Source organism: Eretmochelys imbricata, chromosome 14, assembly GCF_965152235.1.
Source record: "Eretmochelys imbricata isolate rEreImb1 chromosome 14, rEreImb1.hap1, whole genome shotgun sequence".
NCBI lineage: Eukaryota > Metazoa > Chordata > Testudines > Cheloniidae > Eretmochelys > Eretmochelys imbricata.
The window spans coordinates 45,905,126-45,916,536 of record NC_135585.1 but is presented as its reverse complement, the minus strand read 5'-3'; the positions used below and the strand labels follow the sequence as shown (position 1 = coordinate 45,916,536).

At 52.6% G+C, this 11,411-nt stretch overlaps 1 protein-coding gene across 1 annotated transcript in view; it reads left to right on the top strand.

Moving 5' to 3' along the window:
• Positions 1–1,010: 1,010 nt before the first annotated feature.
• LOC144275272 (E3 ubiquitin-protein ligase TRIM39-like) overlaps positions 1,011–11,411 on the top strand; it is a 34,646-nt gene continuing 24,245 nt past the window's right edge. Inside the window, exons 1-2 of the mRNA XM_077834469.1 lie at positions 1,011–1,430; positions 9,254–9,349. Of these exons, the coding sequence (XP_077690595.1) occupies positions 1,011–1,430; positions 9,254–9,349 (516 nt within the window). The remainder of the gene's footprint in view (positions 1,431–9,253; positions 9,350–11,411) is intronic.

Sequence of the window (11,411 nt, the reverse complement as noted above, 5' to 3'; positions counted from 1 at the left end):
TTGACTTCGCCACCGGAACTTTTTTTTTAATGTCGTTCTCTGCATGGAATTGAATCTCAGCTGTGCCATCAGGCAGTGCCAGCCTGCGCTGTACGGCCTGCCTGCAGAGTGCCCTCACTGCGGGCAAGGCAGAGTTCAGGGGCTGTAGCTTAGGCTACACTTGCAACTGAACCACAAAAGTTTTGCTGTGGCAAGTGCAAGTGTAAACGGCTCTTTGTTGACACAGCCTTGTCGCTAACAGCTGCACAGTGTAGACATAGCTGAAATGGTCTCCGGTTTCCACTGTCTACAGGACAGGAGAATTTGGCCAAAGCTTGCCACACAAAGCAAAGTGAGGTTCAAAATGGCAGGGGCTTTGAATCCTTAGTGTCCTGTAGCATTTATATTTACAGAAATTTCCAAAGCATCCGTAACCCTGACTTTCTACCTGAGCTTTGTGACACCCCCTCCTCTCCTGAGGGAGCCGAAAAATCCCTCAGTGCACTTGTAACCCTCTGGTGAGTGTGTGTCATTCACACCCCCCTTGATGGCTGACGCACAGGGTTTGTGGGTTTTTACAGCTCTGAACTTCACAGACTGACTCTTTAGCTCCAGCTGTAGAGACTTGTGCTAAGCGCTGTAGGTCCCCACTTCAATCCCCAGGGAGTGTTGGGGTGGGTTAGACAGTTCCTGCCCGTGGGGCAGGGGATATGCTCTCCCTTCCAGCCTTCCAGCAATACACATCAGATTGGTTCATATTCTTCCCCCTCATTCCATTGCCCCCTGTTCTCCCATCCCTTCTCCCCACCTCCATCCATTCCTTCTCTCCTGCCCTCTCCCTGTCCTTCTCCCTCTTTTACTCTCCTTCAGTTTCACTTTCCTGTTTTCTCTCCCTCCTGGCTCCTCCTTTTTCTTCTTCTCCTTCTGTGGCTGGGACTAGCAGATACTTGCAGGTGGCCCCTTCCAGCGTCAGCACAAGCCCACACTGTGTAGAGCCAAGGGCAGAGAGAACAGATACTCACCCGGCTGCCATGGCCACTGCAGCTACAGTAGGGGAAATACAAGATGAAGCTATTTGCTCCACCTGCCTGGGGTATCTGACGGAGCCGGTGACTATCGCGTGTGGGCACAACTTCTGCGGAGCCTGCCTCACCCAGTACAGTGAGGAGAAGGGAACGGGGACACCCCTGACCTGTCCCCAGTGCAGAGCCCAGTTCCAAAAAGGGGAGTTCAAGCCCAATGTCCAGCTGAACAACATCATACAAAGGATCAAACAACTGGGGTTAAAACCAGGAAAAGGGCAAAAGGATTATCTGTGTGGGAAACACAAGGAACATCTCAAACTCTTCTGTGAGGACGATGGAGAAACTATTTGCTTGGTGTGTGAGAAATCCCGGGACCACAAGTTTCACACTGTGGTTCCCATTGAGGAGGCTGCCCAGGAGTACAAGGTAGGAAATCCTGTTGACTTTGCTTAATTAAACCCCTTAAGGACACCAGGTTTATCCCCCATCAATACAAGGACAAACATTTCACACCTGGCTGCCTAAAGTTAGGCACCTAAACGAAAGGGGCCTGGTTTTCAGAGGGGATGAGCACTGGGGTTGTGGATAATGGGAAAAGATCCGAACTTTTTTTTCTCCGACACTGCAAGTTCCAACACGTAATAGAGGGAACAGGGCTGACGGCTCTTTGTGCACCTGCAACCCGTCTGCCAGGTGGAGTGGGCAGCAAGGACATAAGACCATAAGAACAGCCATCCCCTGTCAGACCAAAGGTCCACCTAGCCCAGCGTCCTGTCTTCTGACAGTGGCCAACGCCAGGTGCCCCAGAGGGAATGAACAGAAGAGGTAAACATCAAGTGATCCATCCCCTGTCACCCATTCCCAGCTTCTGAACAGCTGATCCGTGGCAGGTGGGAGGCGCTGGGAGGACGGGGCAGGAGCTGATCTCAGGGTCTCCAGCAGGCAGAAGACGTTGGGGGGCAGGGGCAGAGCTGATCGACGGGGATGCCAGTAGGTGCTGAGCACTCGCTATTTTTATTCCACGGTTGCTCCAGCCCTGGAGCACCCACAGAGTTGGTGCCGATGGTAGAAAAGAAACTTTAAATGAGAGGAGGGAAGTCACTGGCATTAATTAAGGAAAATGCCACACGCAGGATTCATAAACATAAAACTGTGAGCAAAACACCCTCTCCAGTGTACGTTGGTCAGTGTCTTCTGCCTCATGTTCTGGAGTTCCATAACCAAAAGCTCCTTTGCTCTGCCCCTCTCTGCTCCCTCACCCCACCCCACTCACAGTGGCTGTCCTTGGTCAGTGAAGACTCAGGGTTCAGAGATGCATCTGTGTGAGCTCACCTCCCACCCTGGTTCGGGGGGGGGAGGATGAAGATGGTACCTTGCTTGCTCCAGTGTCCAAGCCAGGGCCGTCCTTAGGCATACGCAGCTGCGTAGGGCACCATGAAATTTGGGGCACCAAATTGCCCCAAATTTAATGGTGCCCTAGGCAGCTGCATGCTGCATACGTGGCAGCACCAGCCCCGGCAACCAGCCCTTTCCCTCAGCCAGCCCCCCGCGGGCTGCGCCCACTGCAAGGGGCAGGGCCGTTCCTACGGGGGTGTGGGGCTCTGGACACTCCCTCCACCCTGCCTCTTACCCTTCCCCCCTGCTCTGCCCCCGGCCCGCCCCCATTCCACCTCTTCCCCCAGCAACCCCGCACTCACCAGCAGCGGCGGGAAGTGGAGCAGCCGGGCCCCAGCCTGATCTACTCCGCCAGATCCCAGCCACGGCGCTCCACTTCCCGCTGCCGGTGAGAGCGGGAGGCGGTCCTTTCCCCAACCCGAGCGACATGGCTGGGGCCGGGGCAAGAGAAGCGGGGCGGGTCCTCCCGGCCCCCCACTAATCCCCCGGGCCACTCTGGGCCTGTGGGGCCCCCAAAGGTGGCCCCCCACAGCTCCTGCCATCCATACCCTGGGGGTGGGTGGCCTAGGGCCCCCCCCACCCCCCTCCCACAGGGGGGCTGCGTAGGGCACCCAAATGGCTAGGGACGGCCCTGGTCCAAGCACTTGCTCTAAGGGTCACCACCCTACCGCACACCCCACTGTCTCACTCCACTGGCCACTCAGCCAGCCATCATCTGCTTCTCTGCTATAACCTCTGCAGATCAGGGCATGTCTACACTTGCAATTTAAAGCAGAAAAAGTCCCCTTTTTGCACAAAAACCTAGTCTCTTGAGGTTCTACGCTGCTCTTAGTGATTTTCAACTCTTAGTGGGGGAACGTCCTTGCTGAAGCAGGCTGGGCAGAAACGCTGTCCCACATCAAGTGATTTCAGCTCTAGTGATCACTTAACAAAACAAAAGACTCCGAATAGAGCCTTAATTAGTTCTGCCTGTGAACAGTGGAGAGGAGCAAGTTAAACCATGCCTAGGACTCTTGGGTAAAGTCCACACTTCCCAGCAAGCACACCTGTCTCCACCCCCTCTTCACCGTCACAGGGGTCTGGCATCCAAGCCCCCTGCTTAGCGAGTTTAGGGGCTTGTGACACCCTCAATCAGGACAGGCTAAGCCAGGGCTGGCCAACCTGAGCCTGAGAAGGAGCCAGAATTTACCAATGTACTTTGTCAAAGAGCCACAGTAATATGTCAGCAGCCCCGCATCAGCTCCCCTGCCCCGCTCTCAGCGCCTCCCAACCACCAGCAGCCCCGTCGATCAGAGCCTCCCCCTCCTCCCTGCACCTCCCGATCAGCTGTTCCGTGGCGTGCAGGAGAGTCTGGGGGGGAGGAGTGAGGGCACGGCGGGCTCAGGGGAGGGGGCGGGAAGGGGTGAAGTTGGGGCAGGGCCCATGGCAGAGCCAGGGGTTGAGCAGTGAACACCCCCCGGCACATTGAAAGGTTGGTGTCTGCAGTTCCAGCCCCGGAGTCGGTGCCTATACAAGGAACCGTATATTAACTTCTGAAGATCTGCATGTGGCTCCGGAGCCACAGGTTGGCCACCCCTGGGCTAAATGCTTCTCTGCTGCCCTTTACTCATACAGTAAAGATAACACTATTTCATTACCCCCACATTCAATACTGAAGTGATTTGTGTAACCCTTCTGCCCGTCAGAGTTGGCAGCAACAAGGGCCGGGTTCAATATCTAGGGGATCCATTCCAACAACACAATGCAAAACCGGCTCGAGCCCCCACCCATTTGTGACCTGGGACAAATATATACCACCCCCGCTGGGCGCCTCTGTCATAAATATAAAGGGAAGGGTAAACCCCTTTAAAATCCCTCCTGGCCAGAGGAAAAATCCTCTCACCTGTAAAGGGTTAAGAAGCTAAAGGTAACCACACTGGCACCTGACCAAAATGACCAATGAGGAGACAAGATACTTTCAAAAGCTGGGAGAAGGGAGAAAAACAAAGGGTCTGTGGCTGTCTTTATGCTGCTTTTGCTAGGGGCAGAACAGGAATGGAGTCTTAGAACTTTTAGTAAGTAATCTAGCTAGGTATGTGTTAGATTATGATTTCTTTAAATGGCTGAGAAAAGAACTGTGCTGAATAGAATGACTATCCCTGTCTGTGTATCTTTTTTGTAACTTAAGGTTTTGCCTAGAGGGATTCTCTATGTTTTGAATCTAATTACCCTGTAAGGTATCTACCATCCTGATTTTACAGAGGTGATTCCTTTACTTCTATTAAAAGTCTTCTTGTAAGAAAACTGAATGCTTTTTCATTGTTCTCAGATCCAAAGGTTTGGGTCTGTGGTCACCTATGGAAATTGGTGAGGATTTCTACCAAACCTTCCCCAGGAAGTGGGGTGCAAGAGTTGGGAGGATTTGGGGGGGAAAGACGTGTCCAAACTACGTTTCCCAGTAAACCCAGTTAAAGTTTGGTGATGGCAGTGGAAATTCCCAGGGCAAAGGGTAAAATTAATTTGTACCTTGGAGAAGTTTTAACCTAAGCTGGTAAAAGTAAGCTTAGGAGGTTTTCATGCAGGTCCCCACATCTGTACCCTAGAGTTCAGAGTGGGAAAGGAACCTTGACAGCCTCCAAGAGGCAATACTTCCCCTCTTGCAAGCACAGAGTCTGAGTGTGGCAAAAAGCCTTTTAATAACAGAGAGAAACAATGTGGCATTATGTTGGGGAAACACAACCAACAGGATTCATAACACAACCCATGAGCAAAAACCCACCCCAAGCAAATTGGGTCGTGTCCTTTCCCTTTGGTTCTTGAGTCCAGCAACCTGAAATCACCAAAAGTCCAATGACCCAAAAGTCTCTATCCCTGGTCAGGGCAGCCCCAGAGTTCGAAAGTTTATCTGCAGTGCTCCCAACATGGGTAGAGATGGGGGGTGGGGGTAGAAAGAGAGGTAAGGGACACTTTACATGCTCTGAAGCTGACTGCCCTGCAGCTCCATAGGGCTCCACTCCGCGTCCCATAAGCAGCTCCCGCCATCCCATAAACTGCTCCACAATATAGCCTCAGGCTCCCCCACTACTTAACACAACCCTCAGTGATTTCAGCTCTTAGTCAGTTCAACTCTTTGGTGAATTCAGCTTGTAGAAGAGGAGTCTTAACACTAGTACACCATTAGCCTAAAGTGAGCTCAGCAGCCTATAACTAGACTCCTAATGGAATCAAAATTAGCTCTGATATTCCACAGTGAAGAGAGAAGGAAGTACAATTAGCATGTAAGGCACTCCCTAAAAGACCCATACTATTAATACTTATCCCCAGTCTCTCTCAACTCACAGAGTTTTGGAACCCATGACCCTTGCCTAGTGAGTGCTACTTAGTTGATGGTGAGTCCCTCCATCATAACAAAAGGCCAAGTACAGTTCCAAGCACAGTTCCTGTAATCAGGGTAATAACAATTTATTCTTCCTGCCCCAATAGCAGAGACATTGAGGATCCCAAAACAGCCAAAGTGACCATTTGGGCAGCTATGGCCTCATTCTAGGCGGGGTGGGTGTGCCTATGCAAATGAAATCGGCCCCTGAAGTTCTTTTCCACAACTTGCCACATCTCACCACCAGATGTCAGGGTGGAGCTCATCCTGACTCTGCTTACATTTGTAAAAAGAAAAGGAGTACTTGTGGCACCTTAGAGACTAACCAATTTATTTGAGCATGAGCTTTCGTGAGCTACAGCTCACTTCATCGGATGCATACCATGGAAACTGCAGCAGACTTTATATACACACAGAGATCATAAAACAATACCTCCTCCCACCCCACTGTCCTGCTGGTAATAGCTTATCTAAAGTGATCATTAAGTTGGGCCATTTCCAGCACAAATCCAGGTTTTCTCACCCTCCACCCTCCCACACACAAACTCACTCTCCTGCTGGTAATAGCCCATCCAAAGTGACAACTCTCTACACAATGTGCATGATAATCAAGGTGGGCCATTTCCTGCACAAATCCAGGTTCTCTCACCCCCTCACCCCCCTCAAAAAAACACACACACAAACTCACTATCCTGCTGGTAATAGCTCATCCAAAGTGACCACTCTCCCTACAATGTGCATGATAATCAAGGTGGGCCATTTCCAGCACAAATCCAAGTTTTCTCACTCCCCCACCCCCATACACACACAAACTCACTCTCCCGCTGGTAATAGCTCATCCAAAGTGACCACTCTCCCTACAATGTGCATGGTAATCAAAGTGGGCCATGTCCAGCACAAATCCAGGCTTTCTCACCCCACCCCCCCTTTTTTTTCTTTTTTTTCCCGGGGACACACACACACACACAAACTCACTCTCCTGCTGGAATAGCTCATCCAAACTGACCACTCTCCAAGTTTAAATCCAAGTTTAACCAGAACGTCTGGGGGGGGGGGGGTTAGGAAAAAACAAGGGGAAATAGGCTACCTTGCATAATGACTTAGCCACTCCCAGTCTCTATTTAAGCCTAAATTAATAGTATCCAATTTGCAAATGAATTCCAATTCAGCAGTTTCTCGCTGGAGTCTGGATTGGAAGTTTTTTTGTTTTAAGATAGCGACCTTCATGTCTGTGATTGCGTGACCAGAGAGATTGAAGTGTTCTCCGACTGGTTTATGAATGTTATAATTCTTGACATCTGATTTGTGTCCATTTATTCTTTTACGTAGAGACTGTCCAGTTTGACCAATGTAAATGGCAGAGGGGCATTGCAGGCACATGATGGCATATATCACATTGGTGGATGTGCAGGTGAACGAGCCTCTGATAGTGTGGCTGATGTTATTAGGCCCTGTGATGGTGTCCCCTGAATAGATATGTGGGCACAGTTGGCAACGGGCTTTGTTGCAAGGATAAGTTCCTGGGTTAGTGGTTCTGTTGTGTGGTATGTGGTTGTTGGTGAGTATTTGCTTCAGGTTGCGGGGCTGTCTGTAGGCAAGGACTGGCCTGTCTCCCAAGATTTGTGAGAGTGTTGGGTCATCCTTTAGGATAGGTTGTAGATCCTTAATAATGCATTGGAGGGGTTTTAGTTGAGGGCTGAAGGTGACGGCTAGTGGCGTTCTGTTATTTTCTTTGTTAGGCCTGTCCTGTAGTAGGTAACTTCTGGGAACTCTTCTGGCTCTATCAATCTGTTTCTTCACTTCCGCAGGTGGGTATTGTAGTTGTAAGAAAGCTTGACAGAGATCTTGTAGGTGTTTGTCTCTGTCTGAGGGGTTGGAGCAAATGCGGTTGTATCGCAGAGCTTGGCTGTAGACGATGGACCGTATGGTGTGGTCTGGGTGAAAGCTGGAGGCATGTAGGTAGGAATAGCTGTCAGTAGGTTTCCGGTATAGGGTGGTGTTTATGTGACCATTGTTTATTAGTACTGTAGTGTCCAGGAAGTGGATCTCTTGTGTGGACTGGTCCAGGCTGAGGTTGATGGTGGGATGGAAGTTGTTGAAATCATGGTGGAATTCCTCAAGGGCTTCTTTTCCACGGGTCCAGATGATGAAGATGTCATCAATATAGCGCAAGTAGAGTAGGGGCTTTAGGGGACGAGAGCTGAGGAAGCGTTGTTCTAAATCAGCCATAAAAATGTTGGCATACTGTGGGGCCATGCGGGTACCCATAGCAGTGCCGCTGATCTGAAGGTATACATTGTCCCCAAATGTAAAATAGTTATGGGTAAGGACAAAGTCACAAAGTTCAGCCACCAGGTTAGCCGTGACATTATCGGGGATAGTGTTCTTGACGGCTTGTAGTCCATCTTTGTGTGGAATGTTGGTGTAGAGGGCTTCTACGTCCATAGTGGCCAGGATGGTGTTATCAGGAATATCACCGATGGATTGAAGTTTCCTCAGGAAGTCAGTGGTGTTTCGAAGGTAGCTGGGAGTGCTGGTAGCGTAGGGCCTGAGGAGGGAGTCTACATAGCCAGACAATCCTGCTGTCAGGGTGCCGATGCCTGAGATGATGGGGCGCCCAGGATTTCCAGGTTTATGGATCTTGGGTAGTAGATAGAATGTCCCAGGTCGGGGTTCCAGGGGTGTGTCTGTGCGGATTTGATCTTGTGCTTTTTCAGGAAGTTTCTTGAGCAAATGCTGTAGTTGCTTTTGGTAACTCTCAGTGGGATCATAGGGTAATGGCTTGTAGAAAGTGGTGTTGGAGAGCTGCCGAGCAGCCTCTTGTTCATATTCCAACCTATTCATGATGACAACAGCACCTCCTTTGCTGACAGGGCAGGAGCACGTTGCTGTGCTGTGTGAATGCATCACACGCTGTCAAAGGGGAAGGGAGCCCTGGGTTATTACAGCTCTGGAGCCATTATAATTAAGGATGGCCCATTTCCCCAGACCGAGTGTGTTCCCTGTTCCTCACTGACCTCCAGCCACATCACAGCTTCACCCTGTCCAGTTAACGGCATTGTACTGGCTCAGGTGCTCAGCTGCTGCCCGAGGAAGGCCACATGGGAGCCTGGACAGATGAGAGCACAGTGGGGTCTTGTTCCTGGCCTGGGTCTGGGGTACAGTGGAGTGAGGTGCTGTCCCAGCCTCTTCATTCTCACTGGCAGGAGGGATCGTTCAGAACCTTCCCAGCTATTTCACCTCTGGCCTGTGCTCTGGGATGGGAAACTTTAGCTAAGACACAGGCTTTGAGAAGTCCTGAGTGTCTGCACAAAGCAGAGCCCCAGCTCTGAGACTGGTGTCTTGGCTCCCATGAGGCCTTTGGGGCTGGCAGAGCCAGGTCTGCTGCTCGCTTCCAGGGTATTTTACTGCTCCTGTATAAAATGCTAATATGGATAGTACTGTCCGCCCATCAGACAGGCAAACTAATGGCCGTTTATCGCACACGATGCCCTTGTAGGTGAAACTCCAGGGAGCCCTGGACCCTCTGAGGAAGGAGCTGCAAGAGGCCCTTGCTCTGACGTCTAAAGAGAAAAAGAAAACTACAGAGTGGCAGGTGGGTGTCTGGTTTTATTCCTCCCTTCCCCCTTCCCCCTGCAGCATTCCCAGGAATGCTGGGCCCGTAAAGCTCCAGGATGAGGCTATGAACCTGCTCTGGTTGTTTGCTCCGTTGCACAGGCTTGGTGCCGGCCATGGGCAGCGGATGCCTCCAGCATTTGGGGAGGCCGGGCGTGAGTGCCGGAACCTCCCCGGTGCCTGGATCATCGCCCTGCCCACTGCTCCACCCCCATTTGGCCTCCTCTCCCCGAGGCCCCAACCATTCTCCCTTCCTGCTCTGCCCCAAGCCCGGCCCCACTCCTTTTCATCCCCCTCCCCAGAGGCTCCCTGTTCACTGTTGCAGCTCGCTCCTCTCCCCCACCCCCTCTCCCAAGGCCCCCCTCACCTGTCACTTGCTCCTTTCTGCCCCCTCCTGCCTTAAGGGCGAGCGACAGGGGAGGGGTGGAGAGGAGCAAGTGGCGGAGCCCCCCACACAGCTGATGGCCGCAAGCGGCGGGTGCTGTGGGGTTTGGGGGAAGAGCAGGAGCGAGGACTCCGGGCGGAGCTCAGGCAGCACTCCAAAGGCAGCAGGTCTGCAGCCTGCCTCCAAAGGGAGGGGCACTGCATCCTGTTTGGGGAGGCTCGGCCTCCCCGGCCTGTGGTACCTGCCATCCAGGGTGCTGGCAGCATCAGGCTGTGTCTCTGGTGGGGATCTCAGTGCAGCAGCTCCTGTAGGCGGAGGAGGAGGGACCGTTCCTGGCCCTTGTGCAGTGGTGCAGACCCACCCCTGAGATCTCTGATGGGGCAAATTCTCCATACTGGGTGCAGTGTTTTCACTATTCCATGGATCCTGTTTCCCTCCTGCAGATGGGGAGGGTGTGTCGGCTGCTCCAGCCATCGGTTTTCAGTGGCCTCCATGACAAAGCTCTGCAGCTTCTCTGCAGCCTGGAGGAAACAGATTGTTCCTTCTCGCCCTGCTCCCACAGTCCCTGCAATGAATCTGCCCAGTGCCTGGGCCAGACACTGGAGCTGGGAGCTGGGAGGAGGATTTGCCCCCATGGGTGAGGTTCAGATTCGCTCAGCTGGCTGGGCTGGGGGCACGCTGGGAGCTGAGCTCTTCTGAACATCAAACCCAGTGGTGGGTGTGGAGCTCTGTGGAAAATCTGCCCCCAGGGTGCATCTACATGGCCCCGGCAGCTAGCTGCAGGCTAGTCAGGGAGTGACACCCAGGGGTCTGGGTGGGCGTGAACAGCCCGTGCTGCTGTGGCTTCATAGCTACCAGTACCCGAGCTAGCTCGATCAAAGCTAGCTGGGGTGTGTCTACACACGTTGCTGTCAGACCTTCACTGCAGTGTGGACACCCCCTGAGTGAGCAGAGCCAGGGGCAGGTCAGTGTAAAGCCAGGCAGCGCTCGGCCACTTCACAGTCTCTGTTGCCATCACGTGGCCACTTCATCCCAGTCACCTGCTACTGTTACTGTGACTTGACCTGTGCTCGTCTGTAGCCAGGTGATGAACCCATGGGACAAAATGTCTGTTCCGGTTCACCTGCCTTTTCCAGTGAAATCCCTGCAGAGCGCGTGGGGGGTGTGAGGAAGACGCCAGCAGCAGGGCGGAGAGGAGAAGCAGGTGTCCCACTATTCAGATGAAAATGGCCATTTACAAGAGCTGAAATGCTCAGAGCTGGGTGCCCCTGGTTCTGCATCTGAAGCCGTGTTTAGAGCCCGGAGGAAGTGGGCCCATTTCCAGAGGACAGAACTGCAGCAGCTCCCACTGTCCGCAGCGGAAGCAGCTGGTGCTCAGTTCCTCAGACAGCAGGGATTTAGGTGCATAACAGTTAACGGCCAGGTTTGAATGTGTCCGGCAAAGTTCCCAGCTGGTGCCATGGAGGTGGCTGCACCTTGGGACAGTCACTGGGGTGGTTCTGAAACCCTTGATTATCGCCCAGTGAGAGCGAGTTACGTCCAGCAGGACCAGAGGTCATGGCCCAATGATCAGTGTCACTCGGTGCAGAGTAACTGCAGCCCCAGCGACTGTGAGATGAGGCCCAGCAGGGGCGGCCAGTCACCCACTGAGAGGGGC